This window comes from Penicillium mononematosum (genome assembly GCF_028829835.1).
Source record: "Penicillium mononematosum strain IBT 11891 chromosome Unknown utg000003l:1.0-8172316.0:1.0-8177699.0, whole genome shotgun sequence".
NCBI classification, from domain to species: domain Eukaryota; kingdom Fungi; phylum Ascomycota; class Eurotiomycetes; order Eurotiales; family Aspergillaceae; genus Penicillium; species Penicillium mononematosum.
In genome coordinates this window covers 890108-913921 of record NW_026643273.1, presented here as the reverse complement: position 1 = coordinate 913921, position 23814 = coordinate 890108, and the positions used below count along the sequence as shown (strand labels likewise).

At 48.7% G+C, this 23814-nt stretch overlaps 10 protein-coding genes across 10 annotated transcripts; 3 read left to right on the top strand and 7 right to left on the bottom strand.

The window, feature by feature from the left end:
* Nucleotides 1–155: 155 nt before the first annotated feature.
* Nucleotides 156–1122, bottom strand: N7519_005253 (uncharacterized protein; the record flags this gene model as incomplete). The annotated part of the gene is made up of 2 exons (XM_057292029.1): nucleotides 156–837; nucleotides 893–1122. The coding sequence occupies 2 exons, from the start codon at nucleotides 1120–1122 to the stop codon at nucleotides 156–158; spliced, it is 912 nt and encodes a 303-aa protein (XP_057146840.1).
* A 742-nt stretch (nucleotides 1123–1864) lies between these two features.
* N7519_005252 (uncharacterized protein) lies at nucleotides 1865–2509 on the top strand (the record flags this gene model as incomplete). The annotated part of the gene is made up of 2 exons (XM_057292028.1): nucleotides 1865–2022; nucleotides 2083–2509. The coding sequence occupies 2 exons, from the start codon at nucleotides 1865–1867 to the stop codon at nucleotides 2507–2509; spliced, it is 585 nt and encodes a 194-aa protein (XP_057146839.1).
* An 846-nt stretch (nucleotides 2510–3355) lies between these two features.
* Nucleotides 3356–4478, bottom strand: N7519_005251 (isocitrate lyase/PEP mutase family protein; the record flags this gene model as incomplete). The annotated part of the gene is made up of 3 exons (XM_057292027.1): nucleotides 3356–3388; nucleotides 3441–3922; nucleotides 3989–4478. The coding sequence occupies 3 exons, from the start codon at nucleotides 4476–4478 to the stop codon at nucleotides 3356–3358; spliced, it is 1005 nt and encodes a 334-aa protein (XP_057146838.1).
* A 555-nt stretch (nucleotides 4479–5033) lies between these two features.
* On the top strand, nucleotides 5034–6708 carry N7519_005250 (putative MFS transporter; the record flags this gene model as incomplete). Its single annotated transcript, XM_057292026.1, has 5 exons — nucleotides 5034–5156; nucleotides 5210–5270; nucleotides 5321–5492; nucleotides 5547–5815; nucleotides 5870–6708. 5 exons carry the CDS (start codon nucleotides 5034–5036, stop codon nucleotides 6706–6708), a joined length of 1464 nt encoding a protein of 487 aa, XP_057146837.1.
* Nucleotides 6709–6942: 234 nt separating this feature from the next.
* On the bottom strand, nucleotides 6943–8491 carry N7519_005249 (fungal specific transcription factor domain-containing protein; the record flags this gene model as incomplete). The annotated part of the gene is made up of 2 exons (XM_057292025.1): nucleotides 6943–7535; nucleotides 7585–8491. The coding sequence occupies 2 exons, from the start codon at nucleotides 8489–8491 to the stop codon at nucleotides 6943–6945; spliced, it is 1500 nt and encodes a 499-aa protein (XP_057146836.1).
* Nucleotides 8492–12210: 3719 nt separating this feature from the next.
* Nucleotides 12211–13587, bottom strand: N7519_005248 (TLC domain-containing protein; the record flags this gene model as incomplete). Its single annotated transcript, XM_057292024.1, has 2 exons — nucleotides 12211–13416; nucleotides 13468–13587. The coding sequence occupies 2 exons, from the start codon at nucleotides 13585–13587 to the stop codon at nucleotides 12211–12213; spliced, it is 1326 nt and encodes a 441-aa protein (XP_057146835.1).
* A 648-nt stretch (nucleotides 13588–14235) lies between these two features.
* Nucleotides 14236–16073, bottom strand: N7519_005247 (sugar porter family MFS transporter; the record flags this gene model as incomplete). The annotated part of the gene is made up of 3 exons (XM_057292023.1): nucleotides 14236–15373; nucleotides 15442–15642; nucleotides 15769–16073. 3 exons carry the CDS (start codon nucleotides 16071–16073, stop codon nucleotides 14236–14238), a joined length of 1644 nt encoding a protein of 547 aa, XP_057146834.1.
* Nucleotides 16074–18064: 1991 nt separating this feature from the next.
* On the top strand, nucleotides 18065–18325 carry N7519_005246 (uncharacterized protein; the record flags this gene model as incomplete). Its single annotated transcript, XM_057292022.1, has 1 exon — nucleotides 18065–18325. One exon carries the CDS (start codon nucleotides 18065–18067, stop codon nucleotides 18323–18325), a length of 261 nt encoding a protein of 86 aa, XP_057146833.1.
* Nucleotides 18326–18969: 644 nt separating this feature from the next.
* On the bottom strand, nucleotides 18970–21908 carry N7519_005245 (uncharacterized protein; the record flags this gene model as incomplete). Its single annotated transcript, XM_057292021.1, is given in 4 exon segments — nucleotides 18970–19567; nucleotides 19616–20835; nucleotides 20847–21519; nucleotides 21574–21908. 4 exon segments carry the CDS (start codon nucleotides 21906–21908, stop codon nucleotides 18970–18972), a joined length of 2826 nt encoding a protein of 941 aa, XP_057146832.1.
* A 1339-nt stretch (nucleotides 21909–23247) lies between these two features.
* On the bottom strand, nucleotides 23248–23722 carry N7519_005244 (uncharacterized protein; the record flags this gene model as incomplete). Its single annotated transcript, XM_057292020.1, has 2 exons — nucleotides 23248–23577; nucleotides 23606–23722. Coding segments are annotated over 2 exons (447 nt in total), but the record flags the coding sequence as incomplete, so codon positions are not given.
* Between the last annotated feature and the right edge of the window lie 92 nt (nucleotides 23723–23814).

Sequence of the window (23814 nt, the reverse complement as noted above, 5' to 3'; positions counted from 1 at the left end):
TGCCATCAGTATGATCATGACGTGACCAAATGTAGCTAATTCGGATCAGGTGCGGCATATCGAGCTCGTGCAGCAGCCCTCATCATCACGTGTAAGGGTCTCGGCTACAGTGTCGCAGTGTCGGTCAGACATCTATCAGTTGTAGGCCAGTAAACTCAGTTTGACCGGGTAATGTTATCCTCTCCGACTGCCGAGAAGACAAAAGGAGCAAGGGTATCCAGGTGTGGGCCAAACTTCGCAGGTGCAGTTCTTGCAATGACGCCAATTGCAGCGATCAAATGCCGACGCTGCACCATGGAAATATTCGAGGACAGTGTTTTGGTCAGATCGGACACAAAGCCGTTGAGCTGACTGTCGGAGAAGTGGAGCACAAGCACCGAGATGGCTGCCAGGGCGCGCTTGGTGACGACAGTTCCAGCCGTGTCGTTTTGGATGATGGCCATAACGGATACTTGGAGTGCAGCAAGCTCGGACTCTTGGAGAAGAGGACCAAAGCACGTCACGACCTTGATGAGCACATCGATGGCATCACTGCTGAAGCCCCGTGATGGATCCTTCTCCATCATGCTCTTCACCATTGAGCCCCGTCGCCCTGTGCTCGAGGGTGTCGGCCCGGTCAAACGGGGGACCAAGACCTTCGAAACTGCGGAGTATGCCGTAATCGCATTTTGAGATGCAGGCTGGCCCGGTTGGGGACGAGGGAGGGTATCAACGATGACGCGAAGAGCAGTGTTGGGGACGGATGTGTCTATCGTCTGGGAGGCAGTCAGACTAGCCAACTGCTCGAGGAGAGGTGTAAGGGATTCAAATGGCAAGCGGACAGCGAGAGGACCGAGACTGGTTCAAAGTTAGATATTTGCAAGGGCAGAGGGGAATAGCGCTCAGTACGAACCACTTGAGCGCCTGGTTCTGCACGTCGCCATGTTGATCATCCAGGGCCTTGAGCAGACCTTCAGCGAGTTTTGTTGATGTGCTACGGTCATGAGAGAGGAAGGAAGAGTTTGGGTTGGTCAGGATCCCATATAGATCGTTCAAGGACATGTATCTCAAGTCGGCATCGGGGTCGTCAAGCTTCGCTAGCAGACTGTAAATTGTCTGCTGGGTAACCTGGCGGTCCGCCATATTGCTGAGATTGTGACTGTTATCGGTAAATGCGGTCGAGGGAAAGCCCAGCTAATGTGACGAGTGAGGCAGTGGATATGAAGGCAAACGGGGAGAGCTTGCGGTGGTAGCTTTTGATAAACGCCGCAACGTGGGGTGCTCCCGCCTAAGGTGTCAATTAGTTGTGGCCTGAGGCATTAAATTACAACTACTCGACAACTTCTCAAAGTGTCGTTTTACACAAAATAACTGTTTAGAGAAGGTTCAATGTTATATTCAATTATAATATCTACGTCATCATTCTACCAATGAAGTTAACATTGAATTTGAATGTTCTCCAATTATTTGATCTGATAATCGGATAGACCGTTGGATCCACCCAATATCGAACCTAAGAAACATCATGATTGCAGTTCTATTGATACACATGTGCCAAAATTTGAAAGTATTGAAAGTTGTACCCTCAAGCTCTTCTACAAGTACCTTTTACTGCTTAATCCCACCAAAGCCAGTGTGTTCTTCCAAGTACCCAGTACATCGCCCAGCCACGCCCATTACATCACGACGCACAGACCCTCGGAAACAACCAGGATGCGGTCTTACGACACCTCCAGGTTGACGGGAGTCGGGATTCGTTGTAGTGCTAACTTGACTTAATACTCATCTCTACCCGTGGACTACTACCTAAACAATTCACTACCTATCACACTTTCCATATTCTCTATCCCTTCTACTCTATTCGTACCTGAGTTGCTTCTATACAATGGTCTTTGCACGCCGTTCAGTCTTCCGCGCTGCGACTGCAGCTCAGTCCTTCCGTGCCGCTCCTGTTGTCCGCCAGTCTGCCCAGATCCTCGGTCGCCGATTCAATTCTACTAGCAGCAGCTATCACCCAGGGCATACAACCAGTGACTTGCCTTGGTGAGTTTATAGTCTTGCTTCCGACCAGCTGACTCGATCTTCTAATGTGTCTCATTGTAGGCTCGCGGTCTCTGCTGCTGTGACCGTTCCAATGGTCTTTTACCTCTGGCCTTCCGGTTCGGAGGGACACCACGACGCTCACGGGGACGAACATAAGGAGGAACACGCGAAGGAAGGCGGCGAGGTAGAGGAGGCTGCTGCAGAGAAGCCTGCCGAGGAACCCTCCGAGGCGGCGCCGCAGAAGGAGGAAAAGACGGACACCGAGGAGAAGGAAGAGCCCGAGGAGAAGGAAGAGCCCGAGGAGAAGGAAAAGCCCGAGGAGAAGGAAGAGTCCAAGGAGGAAGAAAAGGAGGAGAAACCCAAGGATGATGACTCCAAGGAAAACAAGGACGACAAGAAAGATGAGTCCAAGGAGGAAGAGCCTAAGGAGGAGTCCAAGGAAGATGCTGGGAAGAACGAGAACGATGATGGCGAGTCTAAGAACTGAAGACGCCTTGCTTTGCCTTCAGCGGCGGCAGAGTCAAGCATGTTGACGATCTTCCAACATGTTAAGGTTTGATGTCCCTGCCCCATAGTGTTTATGTACCTGTACCACTACTAGATACGAGATATGAGATACCAGCCATATTAGCGTGTCGAAAAACGATGGCTTATTGGTCTATTCTGCTGGTCCGGTCCAATGTCAATGAGAGTTAATCGCTAATATAGAACCTTTCAGGATTGGATGTAGAATAGTTGGCCGTATCAAAATGGATATACTATAGAAGTTATAATTATGATTCTACGACGTCTTTTGATATCTTTTCTAGGGCAATCGGTTGCAGACTACATAGGATTCATGGATACGCCGCCCACCGTACTCTTTCCGCTTTTTTGAATATCCAGTAATAATAGCACGCCTTAAGACCAGAGGAGGAAGAAGAGAGGGAAATATCACTGTAATGATCTAATGGACTAGACACACAGAAAGGCCGAGGAGATATGAAGACGAGTGTTTGACAATCGGTCCCCGTAGTCAACCTCAATATAGCTTGAATAGAAGACCTAGACATAGAAAATATGTGTATGTAAGGATAAGAGACTAACATCACATATAAGGCTCAGACAATACCGTGTGATATCTCATCTGCAAATCCTGAACAAGGGACATTAACACGAAGGAATAAATATTATTGCAGCTCACATATAGAAGTCTATTCTAGATTGCATCCCTGAGATAGGGACGTGAACCCCCCTATGCAGCGAGGTAATATATCAATCCTCTCAATCTTAAAAACAGACATAAGGTCACAATTCTACCGATAGCATAGCACAAAGCTAAAAATATACTGAATTAAGCGTCAAACTTGTACTTCTCCTCCCGGTCCTAAATAAAAGTCAGCGTATATTTAAAGGGAAAAACCAGGATCAAAACATACCCAATACTTATTGAAACCAACACCCTCGCAAACCTGATCATAAGTCAAGATCATCGGCGGAGCTCCAACAAGCATACTCTGCTTAAGACCATCCAAAGCAGACCGCACACTCTTAAGATGTGCCGCAACCAATGTCCAAGGGTAAGCAACAGCACTATACCCAAGCCCAGCAAGGTCCTTAGCAGACAGGTTCTCAGTCTTTCCACCTTCAATGATATTACCGAAAATAGGAATATCGATTTCCTCCGCACATCGCTTCATCGCCTCCGCATCTGGTAGCGCCTCAACGAAGATAGCATCAACACCAAGACGTTTGAACTCTTGTGCACGCGCCATGGCCTCTTCCCAACCATGGATCAGAGCGTCAGTACGGGCAAGAATGAAAATATCCTTTCCTTCATTGCGGGCATCGCAGGCAGCTTGAATTCGAGCAAATGCTTCACCGCGAGAGACGACGCTCTTCCCCTTTGTATGACCGCAGCCTGTTAAAATACCCATTGTTAGTAAAGGACGATTCCGCCAAGGATCCCAATATCCGGAATACTCACGTTTCGGCCATTGCTGGTCCTCAATCATAACACCAGCTGCACCAGCGCTAGCAAAGCTCTCAACTGTCCTCTTGACATTCATCGGGCTCCCGTAACCGGTATCACCATCCGCCATAACGGGCACCGAGACCTGGCGCACGGCATCACGGATCTTATCGCACATCTCGGCCATGGCGATGTATCCCGTGTCAGGGAGACCATAGGAACTGGCGACGGCATAACCCGCGAGGAAAACGATTGGGAATCCTGCTTCTTCGACGAGACGGGAGGAAAGGCCGTCGTAGCTGCAGGCATGTGCTATGATCTTAGCTGGGTCGTTGTGGGCTTCCAGCATCATTGTTCTCAGGCGGGATGCTTGGAGAGAGGGGATCTTGCCTCGGACATTTTTCAATGCCAAGGTCAAGTCTGCCGTCTTTCCATCCGTGGACCCGGTTGCTGTTTCTGCGAGAGAATCAAAGTGGAAGGGGTAGGGGACTGTGCTGGAAGACATCGTGAAGGTTGGTTTCTTGGATTGATAGAGGATTGAAGTGCAGATGGGGGCTGAATTGAGTTCTATTGACGGGTTTTAAGCTGCTTAAATGCAATACCTGAGGCGGTCATTGTTTTCGTCAGAGCGGAAATTTGACGGATATTGGCAACTATCCGCTACCCGAATGGCGACCAGCCCAGCCCTTTCCCCCTCAGCAAAGGAGCATTCAGATTGGTTAAAAAGTAACCTGGGGAAAGTCAATAGCTTCCCCATATCTTCTCGGCCGTTTACTCAGAACACCCGTCATTTTGCGGGGAACCCAGCAGATGCAGGTTCTTCTATCCGCCGTCCTCCCCACGGGGTATGGAAGACTTGGCATGCTGAAGTGCAATATCTGCACTTTGATTGGACCCGCGCTATACGATGATATTCATCAATTGCCGCACATTGACTGCCGCGCATTGACCAGCAAGGGAGAGATATATCAACCTGGGTTTGTCCCTTGTCTCTACTGATCTCAGGGGCAGCAATCACTCCGGCTATTAAACGTCTTCAACCTATTGAATAAATTCAGACATGGCGGAAAAGGATCCAGCTGAGCAGTGCCCAAGCTCTCAACATATGGAGTCCAATGATACAGAGAAGCAACAGCCCCATGTGGTGATCCCTAAAGAACGACAGTCTGTCATTCGCAGAAAGGTCTGTCATTGCTTCATTACCATATTTCTTATTTTTTGCTTACTATGATCTAGTTTGATCGTCGCGTCTTGCCAATTGTATGTATTCTATACATTCTATCATATTTGGATCGCGGTAAGCATACCCAACTCGCTCATCTAACCCCCTATCTCATCAATAACCAGGAAACATCGGCAATGCCAAGACTGCCGGACTCGACAAAGATCTTAACCTCAGTGATTATCAATGGTCTTGGGTCTTGTATGCCTTCTATATCTGCTACATCATGTTCGAGTGGACTACGGTCCTTTGGAAGATTCTCTCAGCACATTACTACGTCGCCATTCTCTGTATTTGGTAAGTCGCTGGGTCCATTCTTTTGTTTCTATTTGCTGAGCGTGCTGGCTTTAGCTGGGGCGCAGCTGCAATGTGCAGTGGTGCAGTCAACACCTTCGGTCAGCTTGTCGCAACTCGGTCATTGTTAGGTATTTTTGAAGCTGCGTTTGGTGCTGGTGCACCATACTTCCTCTCTTTGTTCTATCAAAGACAAGAACTAGGACTCCGGGTATCTCTACTCCTTGGAATGTCCCCAGTTGCAAATTGCTTTGCTTCTGCTCTTGCCTATGGAATTACCCACATCAGGGGATCTATAGAGCCATGGCGCTACCTGTTTATCATTGGTGAGATTATACCCCCACCTAGTTCCATCTGTCCTCAACGCTAACTATAAACAGAGGGAGCACCAACGGTTCTCTTCTCAGTGGTAGTATTCTTCTTCCTCCCCGACTCACCAGGCTCAGCATCCTTCCTCGACGAAAGAGAACAAACAGAAGCAGTAGAACGCATGCAATCGTTCGACACAACAAAGAAAAGTAAAGTCAGCTGGTCCCAAGTCTGGAGCGGATTATCAGACTACAAAAACTACATCCACATGTCCATCCACTTCTGCTGCAACTACTCCTTCGCGGGACTCTCAAACTTCCTCCCAACAATCATCCAGCACATGGGCTACACATCCATCAACGCCCAAGGCCTATCAGCACCGCCCTACTTCGTCTCCTTCCTCTGCTGCGTCGCAGCCGCCTTCCTCTCAGACAGATGGGGAAACCGAGGAATCCTAATTACATTGTTTGCAAGTATGGCGACAATCGGGTATCTACTCCTCACATGCGTGCAAGATGAATCAAAGACTGCGGCGCGGTATGCGGGTATTTGGCTAGCGACATGTGGGATCTTCCCTGCTCTCGCGCTGAATATTACTTGGTTGTTGAATAACCAAGGTGGGGAAAGTAAGAAGGGCGCTGGGATGGCTATGCTTGCTATTTTTGGACAGACGTCTAGTTTGATTAGTAGTTCCGTGTTTCCCGATTCTGATGCGCCTCTTTATACGCTTGGGTGTGGGCTTGCGTGTGCTTTTACTGGGTTGATTGCTATCTTGGCTATGGGGTTGAGTGCGAAGTTGACTTTGGAGAATCGGAGACGGGATCGGGTTTATGGGGTTGTTGGTGTGAATGAGAGGGTTGATGTTACTGAGGCGGGTGATAATCATCCTAACTTTAGGTATTTGACTTGAGGGGTTTGGGATAGTTCGTTCATGTGTGAGCTGCCTGCTGTTATATTATTTGTTGACTGCCATATGCTATTGGAAGACTGGAATCCATTCTTTATTTATCTGATGCTATACTTTCATGGAGGTAATTGCCACAAAAAGTCCAAATCCAAATCAACGCCATCCATCCGAACCCCAAAATCCCCCTCTGTAGACCCAAAAGGCGCCATGGATGGATCCAAAGGCAAAGATAACCAGTCATTCATAGTAACATCCAAGTCCCCCCAGGTCCATAGCCGACATGTCACCATATAAATTCGGGGAAGGAAGGTCATTTCCGACTCCAGAGTATGAGGATACCAAACTTTCTCGCAGACGCGAGACTTGGACTTGCAAAAGAGCTGCGTAGTGGGATTTCAAATGCATATCATCCTGACTGCTGTCCTGCAGTGTGGAGATGGCTCGATCAAGGATCTGGAGTGCCTCCTGCAGTTTTGAATTGCGTACACCCAAAGCGAGGGCCTTCATAAGGAATATCGACGCGCTTATTGTTCGGAAGAGTATCCTCATTGGTGAGAAGTGTAAGGATCCACCCAAGAGCGTGATCTTGTCGAGAGTTTGGCAGCATCCGTCTATTACTTCTTCGATAAAGCCGTATTCTCTTGCTGTAATGTTTAGCTGTCTAGCGCGTTCGACGAAAGAGAAGTCGATGACTGAATCTCTTTGTGACGATGATTGGGTTTGGCTTTGGAGGACTCGTTGGACAATCCTTTGCATTCCGATGGAGTTGGTGAGGATGCGTAGGTGTTGATACTCGATGAATAGGGTATCAGTGTAGGGGAAACTTGAGTCTATATAAGGTTAGTGATGAATATAGATTTTGACCTTTCAACGCCATACCTGAGATATGGAGATATCGTTGTTGCCAGCTCGCCAACATGACCTGTTTTCTCTCCAATACAGGGATGAATGTGTCCGATGATCCAGCCGAGTTTGAAATATTCATGAGAGGGAAGAGAGTGTCCGTGACCGAACTGGTCAACTTCATAAGTTCAATCCAGGCATTCATGAACAATAACCAGTCTCTATCGATAGACTGCAAAGATGTTCGTGTTTCAGGCATGGAGATCCCGACATCAGATGGCACTGGCGAGGTACAACCTATCCGTGAAGATAAAGCATTGATGGACGTGAAGAGTAGACTCGGCAGTCGCTGTCGCCGTACCTCAATGTATTCAAGATATCGCTCGGCGTCGAGACCCACTAGATCATCTTGCTTGGGGAGTCGAGCGCTCGAGTCAAACACACCGAGTTCATGTGCGAGAGCTAACGCGGAGTTGAGGACCATCCAGGACATACGTTCAAACCGCTTCGTGGGCTCAACAACATCTTCCCGCCATCTGGAGGATACTGGGATATCTTCATTCAAAGAAGGTGGATCTCTGATGTCCGGGTTTGTCAAGAGAAAGTCTGAATCCCATCCATCTGCCTCTGGTGGGAATTGTAATGCTCGTGGATGCCATTCAGACATGAGTAGTAATGCTTCAATGCTTCCTATCGTGCGTGTTTTGGCTTTCGAGATTTTCTCCTGTCCGAGTGTAATCCGAAGAAGCAAGTGTTGGCAATGTTGCCATAGACGATGATGAATGAAGAATGAGCGGGAAGATCCGCCAACTCCAGGAAGAGCGTGGTACCGAGAGGAAATCATGAGTATGGTGTAGCAGAGCATTGGTTCTTGGGTTACTAGATAGTATTGGTTTTTATGCGAGGCGAAAAAGTCTGTGAGGACGGGCGATAGGGGTGCCATGTTTTGGAAGAATCTGATTATTTTGAGATTAGTATACCAGCGCAAGCATCCGATAGAATGTACAGCATACAGGTTTATCAAAACCACAGCCTCCTGGGCAGAGAACCATCCCATTCTCACGAATCGACATGCATTCCAAATGCGGAGGACATCGGGGTTGGTCGGCTCTGGGGGCTACCGATCGTGGATTATCTGTCGCTGATATGTTTTGAGAGGGATCATTTGATTCCTGAAGCGCGGCCTCAAACAGGATATTCATTGCATCGTTGTTGTTGGAAACCACAGTTTCTAGTACTGATGTGGAAAGACCATCTTGATTGACTGGTACATCTGAATGAGAGTCTGCTAGGTGAGTTTTTGATTAGCTGCAATTTATTTCCTGCACAATTTCTAGAGCGCTTGCCGTTAATCTCCTTGTTTCCTTCTGCAGGTTTTCGGATAGTTTTCCGTGATCTGTATAAGTCAATCCCACGATCTGTTAGACTCAAGGGAAAACACACTTATTAGACCCATCTCTTCCTGTATTTTCCCGTGATGGTGTTCCAAGAGGATCCTTTTCGTCTCTTGACCAGGGTTTCTTTGAAGTAAAAGTGCAATTGATGTCCTTCTTGATGCATCTGCGGCATCGCACATCGTCGCCAGCCTCGCACTTCACTTTGCGTCGCGCACATGGAATACAAGCCTTGTATGTCCGCTGATACTCATATTCAAGAGATCCTCTCCCTCTTCCCTTTGTACGGTCCATGAATGCTATACCGCGGCGATGCAGGACTTGGGTGGAGAATGGCGGGAATTAGACGAAATACCCGCACTCGGGTATTTCACTTTTCGACCCCTCACTGAGCATACCAGCGACTTCGGTCCTATTGGCTTATAACTTATTCAAATTGATTTCTATACTTCAATTGTTATATTGACTTGAGGTGTTTAGGTCCAGGATAACCAGTCAAGCTAGAATATGTCCGCCGTACTCTCATCGTTTCTTAATGTCCAATAACAGGAGCACATCTCAGAACGTAAAAGATGAATCGTAGAGAGCATTATGATTATATTTATCTAAATATATCACAGGGAAGAATAGCAAGGGAGCAAGCTGCCTGGACATCTCACTAGGACTCTTTCAGGATCACATGGCAAGTCCGGTGACACCACGTGACACACGAAGCCCTTTGTTCTGGCACTGTGTGCAACGTCTTAATTGAATATTTGGAGGCATTTTGAGCTTCTTTGCCCTCTATTTCTATACCTGGACTGCTTATTCACCCTACATATGCACCTAGGCATGAAATTAGTTTACTAGAGGAGGGCAACAGGTTGACAACATAGTACAGTTAGTACAGTTATTTGAGGGCCTAACTAAAAACGAGCGCGGTCCCCATTGCGGTCCAGACAGACAGAAACAAAGTAAGACATGGAAGCAGAACACAACGATCCTAGTCTCCTGTAGACAGCATAAGACTTCATAAACATAGGAAGCTTAGGAAGACAGATCGACAAATAACCCCCTTCAATCAGTTCATTCCGCAGATGAAGCATTGCAGGTAGAGAGTAATAAACTTGGATAGCCCTGGAGTTATTTGATTACGTCCATGTAGCCAAGTTGAATTAAGTCCGTACGGTAAGATTCGTATCAAAGCCAGTCCAATAAAAACAAAGTGCATACATGTATGCACATCTATACGTGCATCCGCGGAAACGGAAACGCACGGAAGCTCTCTCTTACTTTCCTTTCTTACAAAGTTTCTTTCTTACTACCTCAGTCCTTCAGCCTAGGTCCACCGCAATCGCTCTGGTCATAGCTCTTATTAAGAGCGAGGCTGTCTTTGATGTTGTCTCGTGTCTGGTTCATCCTAGAATCGGGAATAAACGGCAAGAATCCCTTCTCTACTTGTCTTGGATAAACTTCATTACTGACAATACTTGAATTGCAGCAGATGCGACCCCAAATATGCACTGGCCTACAAATTCCAGCCATAGAGCTGGGAAGATTCAAGTCTCCGTCAAATGCTTGGATATCGTGGCTTGCCACGATTCGAGGATCTGCTATCGTCTCCCGATATAACAAGGGAAAGATAGTTAGGACAGATTCGATTCATCCCCCCGATTCACTGGGCCTCCTACGCTTGAAACCTAGGCCCTCCAAAATCAAGTATAGGAACTGCCTTCTACATCACAAGCATGGCTTCGCCTCGGTTCGAATGTTTAACCCAGTCTGCCCTATTGTGCGCTGAACCGACAAATCGGGCCTTCCTCTCTACTTTGCTACAACCCCTCGGCCTTGTTTGTCCTCGCCAATCTCTGTGCGTCCGAACTGGCCTACAAATTCCAGCCATAGAGCCGGAAGGTTCGAGTCTCTGCTATCGTCTCCCGATACAACAAGGGAAAGATAGTTAGGCCAGATTCGGTTCATCCCCCCGATTCACTGGGCCTCCTATGCTTGAAACCTAGGCCCTCCAAAATCAAGCATAGGAGCTCCCTCCTACATCACAAGCATGACTTCGCCTCAGTTCGAATGTTTAACCCAGTCTGCCTTACGGTGTGCTGAACTGACAAATCGGGCTTTCCTCTCTACTTTCCTACAACCCCTCAGCCTGGTTTGCCTTCGCCAACCTCTGTGCGTCCTATGTCTGGCCATAGGCAAACTGGAAGTGGCTCATACCTAAGGCTTGGGAATCTACTGTTTCTTCATATGGGGAACGAACGCCAAAAAGTCAACACAGACCACTCAACTTCTCCAATGAAGGGCACTTGCTGCCCTCGCTGATATGACGGTGCCTGGATGGGAATATCTTTCAGCAAGCGTCGCCGTCGGGGTGAATATGTGTGGCCCAAACCTCCTCTTACTCTTACAACCCACACGAACAGCAAAATTGCCATGTTCGGACCGACACAATCGAAACTTTCCAATCATCTGGCTTCCAATAATGTGTGGCCGCTTTCGATTACGCATCATTTGAGTTGGTTCTTCTCTTTTCATACGGCACTAAGGTTTTCTTGATCTTTTCTCTCTCAGAGAAGACAGCTATCATGACTTGTCAATTCGCTATTTTCATCAATATGACACCGATGTCCACATTTTGCTTGGCCATATTCAGAGTAATCTGAAGAGTAAATTCAGTAGGAGATGACTATTGTGACTCTCAATACTTATGTTGAGGTGATAGATAAGTAAATGCATGCTTATCGGCTCTAAGTTAGGAAGCTGCTACATCTGCCTTCCACTTTAAGAATCATCCATTGCCCTAGCTCACCTCATGTCGATGGATGTAGTTTGGTTGGAAAAATAATCAGGCTGATTGCTCACACTAATATATAGTTGAGAGGTTTCTTTGAGGTTTCATATTTGCTTGGTAAAATAACATGGACTCAGAAGACATCAAAAGCGACAACAATATGTTAATACAAACACAGATGAAGCACAAGAATGACAGTAAAACATTGAAGACTGGCAATCCAGTAAAAATTACTTAATTCATATGCTCGTCAAAAACAAGCGCCGGCGCCCGCTCTTCTAAAGGGCTATCTAACAGGCGCAGCCAATACACCAGACTCAGACCCAGCTTCAACAAATACATAACAGCATATCAACACATCCAGAGGATCAACTGGAAACCCACCCGATCCAAAAGTATAACTATAACACGGTGAAGATCCCTGGCTTTGATGCCTGGGTAATCAATTGAATGGTAATCGATCGAACCGTAACCAAAGCGCTCGGCTTAGGCCTTTCTGCTGCGAGTGCGAGGACCACGCTGTTCGGCGACGGGCTCGCCGTTGACCAGAACCTGGGGAGTGTGGTTCTCCTTGCTGGTCTCATCTACGCCAGTGGCAATTGCCTTGGTTGCGTTAACAGACTCGAGCTCTTCTTCTTCCTCTTCATCCTCGCTGCGCTCGTCTTTTGTGACGTTGGTGAAGATGTAGTTCATCAGAATGCGCAGGATCAGGAACAGCCAGAACAAGTTAACAGCCTGCAGACTGGCAAGCAGCGCAAAGGTGATGTACTGACTGATCCAGCACTTGTACTGCTGTGTCTCCCAGTTCAGCTCGAATGGTCCGACAGTGCGGAACTCAGTCAGGACAGCCCAGAGAATCTTCAGATTCAGCACGTGACGCAGGTAAATCCACCACCCCACGAACATGGCAAAGTAGGGCGCAGTGATATACGCATCCAGATAATTTAATGTCTTAGAGGTGGCCAAAAAGAAGTCGGAGATATCGTGCGTGATATACACCGCCAAGCCCATATACGTGAAGTGGAAGCGGTAGCTCAGCGCGATAAGCGCAAGCGTGATAATGTGATGACCAACCAGCTCCTTGAAGTCCTTACGAGGCTTCTCCAACTGCAGCATCAACACAATCGCCTGCTGAGCCCAGTAACTCGCCTCGAGTAGGTAGTATGCCTTGAACAGACCCTCGTGCTCACGGTGCGGGAAGCCCTCAAACATCGCCGTCGTGTTGAAGTACCAGATACTCGACCGCTTCATCACGTACAGACCAAACGGCCCGAACACACCAAAGTACACTGCCGTATATGACTGCTCCATGAACCGCGCCGTTTTTCCCTTCCCGCGGATACCGCACCACACCGCAAATGGTCGGATCATCTGCTGCATGATGAATTCGCGCGTGAACGACAGCACGATGGTGTAGAATGCCACAAACGCAATGTCCTTCTTGCCCTTGCCGTACATTATGGGTCCGCCGGGGGTCTTCGGGGGCTGCGGGTAGGACAGGAAGATGGCGCTGTGCATTGGGTTCGAGGTTGTGGGGTTGATGGCGTACAGCGCGATCAGGAAGAGCATTAAGAGAAGCGGAAGGAGCCAGGTGTATCGCAGACAGGTATCGGCGAAGCGGTGGAGGAGGGAACGGCTGCGACGTCGTTTGGGTTGGGCCTTGGTGGCCTGTTTTTGTGCGCCATCGAATTGCTGGCGGGATGGGTTAGTATGGAGGATTGCGCAATGAATTTCGAGACGTACCTTCTGATCTGGTGATGTTGGCTCGATCGGACTCACTTCGTTCATTGTGGACATCGCTGGTGCGCTGGTGTCACCTCGAATGTCCACGCCCAAGGCTGAGCTTCCCCGCGGGCGAACCATGACGACTGTAGGACCTTGGGAATCTCTAGCTTGCCCTTTTTGGACTCGGAGGGTTCGAGCTCACGTGCTCCGGAAAGAGATGAAAAGAAGGGGATAGAGGAGGGAGGAAATTTGATCATAACCCGGAACGATCGGATAAGAGAGGATCGTGAAAGGGCGATCATTCTTTTTTTTTTCCAGGGGGAACTCCACCCCCCCATTGACCAGACAGCTTCACAGCTCCGATCGGAAAGTCTTGGCATTCTCTTTTCCCTTGGGGGTTTCGGATTGGACAAGTCGCTCTTTTTTGCTCGCAAGATCCTTATATACGGAGTACATCCTGGGCTGATTTGGAATCTGTCTACGACTGTCAATCAAAACGTCTACATTTGCGAGGCTGCCGTTCTTCCGTGGACAACGCCAAGATACTCATTTAGGATTCAGACACGTATACGACCCTACAGGTCCGGATACGAGCAAGTTGAAGGTTTGGATGAAAAGGTCGGTCAGACTGAATTCGTCGGTATATGCAACTTGTTGACTTGTATTACATGACCTCATATCGGCATTGATCATCTCTAATCCAAGAGAGAACAGGAAAAAAAAAAGACAAAGACAACCACATTATAACGGAGCCAACTAACCACTCCTTCTATACACTCTCAACATTTATGCGTGCTCAGTGTGAGCAGCAGCACGCTTCTCAGCACCGGCCAGCTTCTCGCCAATGACCTCAACATCACCCGCCTCGGCAGCAACAGTGCGCTTGGTATCGTGGGTAGTCTTCCAGGCTGGGGTACCGATGTAAGGGATACCGTTGGGATCCTCAAAGATCTGCTCAGTTTCCTCCAGAGTCTTACCAGCAGTCTCGGGGAACAAGAAGAAGACGTGAATAGTCATGGCAACCAAGAAAACACCGAAGATGATATAAGTTTGCCAGCGGATCGTGGCAAAGGCAGTGGGCACGAACAGACCAAGCGCCGTGTTGAACGCCCAGTTGAACGAGGTGGCCAAAGAAACGGCCTTACCACGCACGCGCAGAGGGAACAGCTCAGGAGGGTACACCCACGAAACAGGTCCCCAGGTCGGGGCGTACGACGCCACAAACAGGTAGGTGCAGGCAATCAGTCCCTTGGCAGGGCCGCCACTGAGAAGCATCGACGCCTCGGCCACACCTTCAACACCGCCAGGCACGACCTCACCGTAACTTGCCATGATACCCGCGTTGGCGAACATCCAGGTCATCATGAGGAGAGCGCCGATCAGGAGAGTAGGGCGACGGCCCCAGCGGTCAACCCAGATCAGGGCGGGCACGGTCATGATCACGTTGATGATGTACTGGATGGAGGAAGCGAGGAGGGTGGCATCACCCTTGTATCCGGCCATGGTGAAGACGTAGGTGATGTAGTACATCATGACGTTCATACCGGTCAGCTGGGACCAGATTTGGGTCCAGACTCCGGTCATGGTGCGGTGAATCATCTTGGGTGTGAACAGCTCGAGGTAGGTGACGTCCTTGTTCTGCGCCTCGAACTCGCAAATGTCGCGGATCTCTTGCATCTCAGCCAAAACAAAGGGGCTGTTCATATCGCCCTTACCGTGGACTAGGGCCAGAACAGACTGGCACTCTTCCCAGCGGTCCTTGCGGGCCAACCAACGAGGGGACTCGGGGAGGATCATCATTCCGAAGAAGAGGAGAACCGCGGGAACCGCCTGCAGACCCCAGGGGATACGGAAGACGGACTCGCTGTAGTTCTTGGAGGTGGATTCGTTACCATGTCCGATGAATGAGCAGCCGAAGGAGATACTGTGGAAAAAGAAAGAGGTCAGCTACCGATTCAACCTTGGCATGCCAACCGCAGGTGTGCCACATACTAGTACATGATCAGAATACCCCAGGTGATAGCCCACTGCTGAGAGCCGACGAGACGACCGCGCTTGGAGGAAGGAGCAATCTCCGAAATGTAGACAGGAACCTGAGCGGACTCGATTCCGACACTGAGACCGTTGATGACACGTCCGGCAATAAGCATACCCATGTTCTGGGCAGCGCAAGTAATAACGGAGCCGATAATCCTAACAGAATATTAGCCACGACGGTCCAACACCATTTCCAATCCAACCATGCAACCACGCAACCACGCAACCACGCAAACATGAAAACATGAAAACATGAAAACATGAAACCATGAAACCACTTACCAAATGATACAACCAACCATAATAGCATACTTGCGACCAAGACGATCCGAAATGAAACCAGAGATAAGGGCACCGAGCCAAGAACCAGCAGGCATGGCAGCGGTAACACCACCCTGAGATAGGGAATCGAGACCACTGCATTTGTCATCGTCGTTGAACGGAGGGCCTCTAGGTCCTTGATTGAAATAACACCTATAAGCCGGCGTGCCGATAATGGCCGACATGGACGAGATATCGAAACCGAACAGGGCACCGCCAATGACGGACACCGCCGTGATGACGTAGAGATTCCCTACGACAAACATGGTGACTGTTGAACCCAAGTCAGGGGAACAATGAGGGTGCAAAAAAGAGAAGAGATCTACAGAAAAACCGAACAGGAACGAGGAAAACCCTCCCTACTTAAATAGATGGCATACCGGGAAAACTCTTCTCTATAGTAATGCGCGACTAATAAAACCCACCCGCATATAGGTATTGTTCCGTTCTGTTTTTTCCCTCCCCACTCGCTGACCCGTGTTATGTCCGGGGAGAGAGAAATTAGTGTAAAATATGTGACCATCTGTACACTGTCCAGATTATGCCAAGACTCCGCTTGCAACCCCAGCTACCCCTGTGCACTCTGATTGGTGAAATGTAGATTATGCTTATCCACCCACTCCACGGTGATTGGTGGACATACACCGGCAAAGACTGGGATCCGGGGAATCGACCACGAGACAAAATTCTAAGCCGAACAAGGCCAAGCGCGGTAATTTCGAGAATTCCAAGGCTATCCCGAACCCGGCAGCCGTGTTCGGGTTTTGAAAAAGGAGTCGGCTAAGTACTGCAATCGGCGTGGACGGCAGTGGCGTTTTCGGGCATAGATATAAAGACATCTGGAGAGAAAATAAAATTGTGGTTCTTGTAAATCAAAAAAAGGGTCAGAGTGCATATGGTACGATTTTCCGGATATCCCCAGATCAACCCACAAAAAACGTGCCTGGGGACATCATTTCCCTGTCGAGAAATCAGAAATCAAGAAACAGGTCTCACTTGCATGGGCAACCACAACCCCTTCACAACGTGTACCGGGGTAATCTTACTGTAATTTTTCTTTACAATTTAGCCGGGAGTGTCCACTATGACCTGTAACATGTAACAAATGAGAAGTCTCCCCTTCCAACCGGTGACCCGAGCACACAATAGTCCGGGGCCCCGACTACGGCCACTTTCCCAGAACGGCACGGTACACGGCTTCTCGTGAACTTTCAGTGGCTGCCGTTCGCCGAAGTGGACTCGGCTTGAACTCGGCCTGCGGTGATTTTTTTCCCTTTCTGGACCCGCGTTGGCAATTCTTGTGTCGCTTGTTTCTTTTTTGCTTTTTTCGTGGTTCACTTCTGCTGTAAAGTTAGATTGTGTTTCAGGGCGATGGATGACCTGGTCTTCTTACTGGCTATGTATTAGGGTGGATCAATAATTCCCACGTTTGTACGGAGTACGGATATTCCGGACATCGTCGATAATTCATCTAGATTTTCGAGTTTTCATCTGGATATCTCCGGTGTGACATTCCCCGCGTGGGAAAGATGCGGAGGACTGGGGAAATCCCATTTGCGCTCACCGAGAGAACATTCCCAAGGTTCCCCCGTAGTTTTGGTCCAAGCCACTGACATCGATCGTGCAGGCCGGTACGTTCTCCTTATTGCACGGACCATGGTAATCTAGTTAAAATGCATTCCAGGAATGACCGGGATCTTGTATACAATGTACTCCGCATGTTCTTACTCCATACGGAGTGCTCCGTACGGAGCACTCCGGATATACATAGATAGGATGATCGGGGCCTCTCCTATCTGGACCACTTTCTAAGGTAATATGCGAGATTAGTGTAGATATACTGCTATTTGTACTTTGTACAATTGACTCAACTTACACTGTAGGGTATCGCAGTGTGGATAAAGCAGCAGGGGGAAACGCGTGGGTTCTATATTAAGCTTGCGGCTTTCGATCTATCTCATTGGTGTACTGATCGAACTCCGCAATTCCCCCGAGATTCCTTTCATGTGAAGCGCTCGTCGACTCTCCATTCCCATTAGTTTAGTGGATATAATATGTGTTACTGACTACCTGGGAAAAGCGTGCAGGTTAATCACCAGCTCCATTGCCTTGCGGGTTTTCTTTATTCAAACTATTCAACTATCCAGCTATTCGGGACATTAGCTCACTTCTGGCACAGAACCGTTTGAGACAGTTTCTGTACTTACCCTACTATAAGCACACTGCTTTCGCGAAAGAACACGGAGAGTCTTACACAATGGGACACGTGGAGCATTGCAACTACCTGAGGCATCGTATTCAATGCCATGCAGATCTAACTCCTATGCTTTGGCAGAAGAAGGACAATTCATCCCAAGCCTTCCAGGACCAGGTGATATCGCTGGCCTTGGACATGGAGACTACGTACGCGTGCCGGAAATGGGAACCTATTCATGAATGGGCCTCGAGCCGGCAGGTAAACTACGCGGAACGAGAGGACCTTGTACAGGGGGGAGGCAAGTTCAAGGTTTTGGATTGATAAGCTCAGGAAATGCATAGCAAAGCAAGCCAGGCGTTTCATCATTCTGTTCCTGTTCAAATGATGGTCTTTTTTTGTCTGATTTTTGTGATACACGTTCGTAATTAGTGAAGTTTCAATTAGGAACTCAAAATCGCCTGTGGGAGAACCCGGAAAAATGCCTGTGTAGAAGTACTGGACCATTCGTAATGGTACAGTTAGCATGATTGATGGTTTATTCGTCAGGCCTCATGCTTTATATTGTTTCAAAGGCTTCAAACCGTTTATATTCTAGGTATATGAGTTACGACTAGCACAAGTATCAAGTATCTTCATATCCAATGAGAACACTGGATGGCATGCTACTTCACCTGTGAAATCGAGGTCCTGTTGAGGGTAATAACATCGCATTGGATAGCTATGGAAAGTAAAATTACATACAGATGACTGCGTAGATCATTGATCAAGATCTACAGCCATTTCTGAAAACACCGATCGGGCACTATCGACACCCCGAAAAATATACAGAGCACCGCTCCTGACCTCATTATGTACACGAACCGACTTGGGTAAACATCACGAGCTCCTATATCCGTGGAGCATACGGCTCTCAGCATTTCACTGCTATCAGAGAGCATGGAGATTCACCTCCGCCCGATAGGACTTCACTCGTCCTCCGGTTTGTTCTCCGGGTTCTCAGGATCATATTTCCAGCGGCGGTGGTTCTCCGCAACCCACCACTTGGCGACGTGGGCCGCCTCGCTGAGCCATTTCACGGCCTCGGATCCATGCTCCTTTCGCACGGCGTCGATCAAAAACAGGAGTTGGTGATCTTCCTGGGGACTAAGCTCGAATGGGTCGGCGACAACATCAGTGAATCTCCACTTAGCGTCGGGCTTGAGAGGCACGACCAAGCGGTACGGCTGTGCGGCCGCCCGCATGCAGAACCACGTTCCACCAGGGTTCATCGTGGAGAAGTGCCATTCTTGCTTGCCGTTGTGCTCGGGGATAAGTGTGCGAATCATCGACTGGCCCTCGTACATAGGGAGTAGATCTTTGATGATCTTAGTGGATTCCTCGTCAATAGAGGAGGTTTCGACGAGGAGATCGAGAATCGTGGGGAGGATTTGGGTGGAGAGGACAGCATTGTTGACCTCGATCTGGGGCAGCTTAGGGTGGGAGAAGAATAGCGGCACGTGGAAATTGCCGACGTGAGGGGAATGCCAGGCGGTTATCCCGCCATCATTTGGGAGTGATAGACCGCTAGATTAAGTTAGAGGCTGGACGGGTTGGAGTATAGGTAGAACTTACTGGTCACCAGTCATCACGAGAAGGGTCTCATCGGCAATTCCGGCATCATCGAGAAGCTCCAGGATATCGGCTATCCACTCATCCTGGTAGGCCATGGTATTTAAGTATCGGTTCAACCTCTCATTCCGTTCACTGGAGACATCCCCCATCATCTCCTGATAATCACCAGGTATATAATACGGAGTATGCGTATTATGGGTTAGATGGCTAAGGAACAGGCGAGTGTTGTTCTTCTTGGCATCGTCGATGACATCCCGGAGATACTTTTTCAGCACCTTATCCTCATGGCCATGTTCCTCTTCCTCTTCTGTCTCTTCTGGGATATATTTACCGCCGGCCGCATCGATTGTCCTCTTTGCCATGACGTCTTGGTACCCCAAAGCAGGAGAAAGCATGTAATGCTTATCCCAGTCGTCGGGGTGTGACTGCATCCACATCGTGTACCACGGCCAGGAAGTCCAGTCATCTGTCTGACTATTGCTTTCTATCTGACTGGTGATGTTTGGCTGGTTGTTCAATGTCTCGAGTATGTGCGGCAAGCAGGGCTGGTAGATATCGTGCAGGTACTCGAGGTTGGCCTCGACAGCCATAGGATTCACTCCGCATACAGTGCCCGTAATACTCTTCAGCGTGTAGGTCCCGGACGTGTAGGCGTTCCTCGTACTGATGCCACCATATGGCTTCGGATGATCATCGCTGTCCTTACGGAATCCGGTCTTATGTCCGGTCAAACGCTCGGCGGTAGGAGTGAGCTTAGCGAGCCTATCCTGGACCTCCTCGGGGATGCCTTCCGGGTAAGACTCATTGATGTGCTTCATGATGTAAGAGTCTGAGCGGAAGGGCCACACGTCCTGTCGAGTGCTCTCTAACTTAATGAGAATGACATGCTTAATCTTCACACTTCCGTTGTGAAGAAGTTCACGTACAGGCTCCAGGATATCGTTCTGGAGGTTTGGCGTGTGCAAAGGATCTTTCATCGGATTGTAATGCTCATACACATAGTCAGACTTGTTGTGTTTATTGATACGGAAGGGAGACCAAGCCGGAGCCCCATCTGACGAATTGTACGAAGGTAACCAGTCGAATGTGGGAAAGGAGTCCAGAGCGGTGTGGCCTTCCAGCCAGCTGAAATCGGCCGATAACAAGGTTGAGTTTCCAGTAGTAACATTTCCATAGCTGGCACTGCCTGGGGCGATTTTGGGGGCGCTTTCCGGGGTACTCTGCGGGGTACTTTCCGGAGCACTTGTTGGACCACTTGTTGGAGCACTTGCTGGGTACTTTCTGGAGTACTTGTTGGGGCATTTCCAGAGGTACTGTCTGGAGCAGCACTTGGACTCGCTGACGTGGGACGTTCATGAGCGGGCACATATTCGTGGCTGCCGAATGGCGCGAAAGACAGGGAATCAGAGAGATAACTGTACTCCGCACCGCGTGGACGAATGCAAATGAGAAAAACTGTGATGAAGCCGAATGATATGGCGAGAACACGCTTCAGCAACGACCGCTTCGGCTTCTGCTCGGATGGAGGCTGAGGCATATCCAGTTGCGATACGGAATCGCTGTCATTGTGACCCTCATCATAGTCGTCGATTTCAATCTGCTGATAGGTCTCTGGATCTGATGGGGCTTCTCGTCGAAGATATCGGCGGAAAGGAGAGAACAAAAACGAAGCCCAAATCCCTAGGAAGGTTTCGGTGGCTTCGAATAGACATGGCGTAGCGAAGTACGCACCGATCATTATCAGCGTGTCGATGAGCATGGTGACAGTCAACATGGACAGGACAGTCTGAGTAGCTGGACTGAGGTCGTCCTCGTCAGAACTCTCCGATTTCCCCCAGGGAATCTCTGCGCCTGTATGTACATAAAAGGAGATGTTGGCGGAGGTCATGGACGAGATATAAAGACTGGGACGTGATTAGCGATTTATTGTTTCTCTACGAGTCCGGACGACAGCTCACCTGAATAAAAGAGTTACAACGGCGGCTACGTTCTGCCGGATCTGCGATTCAAACGAACGCGTCAGGAAGCACGCGATCAGAATGAGGATTATGTCCACCAGGAAGAAGGTGGGGCCCCAGGGGACGAGCGATGGAACCGCAAGGGACGTGAGATGGACGCAGAGATGGAAGCATTTTGACAGTATGAGGGAGATGAAAGTGATAGAGAAGAAATATGTGCGAGAACTGTCCAGATAGAGCTGAGGGGATCTGGCGACTTTGAGGGCGAAAATGGCTGACTCTTCAAGCTGCCTGCGGAGCCCGGAGACGTCTCCTCCATGCAATGAAGATTTCATGGTGCCAACAACACCCTCTGAAGGGAAAGGGATGGGAACTTAAGACATATGATAAGAGAAAGATTATAACGCTAAAAATGGAAAATAGAAAATCCAGGGGTCCAAAAACACAAGGCGGGGCATAATCTCACAGGTTCATCCGCTTTAACGGGGACTTTTCCCTCCAGGGCTCTTCAAATCCTCTTGGCACGCGAAAGTGTCCACGTGCGGAATTACCCTGAAGGGCAAGTGGTATGGGTCGGCCCCCACGAACCAAACCAATCAGAGCAGCGATCAACGGTTCCTTCAGAAGCAAACTAAACAAACTAAACAAATTAACCAAACAAATGTATATGGCTTCTCAAACTGAGACAATTATTATTAGGTATCCAGTTTTTCCGGCCTAAGCAGGCAGCTGTCAATTAAGAGGTGAGCACTAAGACGGAAAAATAAATGCCGATATTTGCCTGGCATTCTCCCTTTATATATAGGGGGGGGATTTCTGTTGGTATATCGTCTGTTAGAAACTTCGTGATAATAGGTTATAATGTAGGGGAACTTCCAGAGCAGCAGTCACTTACGGACAAATTTCTACATAGTAGATAGATAGGTCCCAAACCAGGTTATATCATTATCCAAATAAGGCGAGCTAACTGACATTCCCCTCTTTCAGCCTTATTGCCAAGGGCAAATATGTTGATCGACATAGAACTGAGCTTGGCACACAGAAATCCGGGGTAATCTACCATTCGAGCTCCAAGTATAAACTCCCATACAAGACATCTTCTATTTTCACCATATAAGTCGTTATGCTGCTGGCTAAATTCTTCGAATGTTGGTGTCCAGGATTGTTATAGGAAGATACACTCATAGCAAAATCAAATTGAGTGACCTTCGATACATCATAAAATATTAGGGCATCCAAACCCACTTGGTGAAGGCAGTCCTAGAACACTATGCTGGCACCACCAAAACTACCTCTAGTATGAGGATCAGTCGATGGATGCTAGGATAAGTTGTATTGCGCTCGTTGTTGTCAATACAGGGCTTTAGGCAAACACAATCGGATCATGGACCTCTTGTCGATGAGTGACCCTAAGCTGAAGGTCTCGGACGAGGACGTACTCGTCGACACAAAGTGGGTCATTTTTATGTCGAACATACTGGATAAGATGCAGGAGGTCCCTACCCTGCTATCATTGACAGCGATAACCAGCACAATTCTGACATTGCCGTCCGAATCTGCAAACCACTTTCTGCGTCGACGAGTTGGCTCAGGCTTTCAGACGCCCTTGTCTCTCTTACCGAGATTGGCATTAGCTTTCAATTGCTTTTGTAAATCCGCAAGTGCCTGTATCACCTACTGATGATTCTGGAGTTGCCAGCCTTCTTTCTTGGCCTGTAATGGCAGGACTGACCACTCTCCCTCCATATTTAGCTGGTAAAACTGGGAGACCCAGCCGTCTGTCAGGGCCCCCAAACCGTCCAATTTCTCTGCCACCTTGATATTCTGTTGCCCTGTACCATCGCCATATAGGTGAGGATTCGGCCCTGATCTGGGAAAAGCCGCGTCTCTTGGCTTCGAAAACCAAATGACAGGCCATATGGTCCTTCTCTCCAAAAAGGAGACTGTAATCTGCCGTCCCAATGCACGTGTGTGGGACATTCCGGTGAAGGACAGGCCCTCACGCTAAAGGACTCTATAGAGCCGAAGTCACTCGAGTGCCGGCAGGGTTTTGGAGCAGTCCTTGATCTGATAGGATGCGGTATACTGCCACTATCAAAGCGTCTACTCGACATCGGGGCTTTGCTTCGGTAAAGACAGAAAGCTCTTTCTATCGTGGAATTTGGAAGCGGGTCAACCCCGCTAGATCAAGTTGACAAGGAAGGTCGACCATCGAAGACAGCTCCAGTAGACCATACCCAC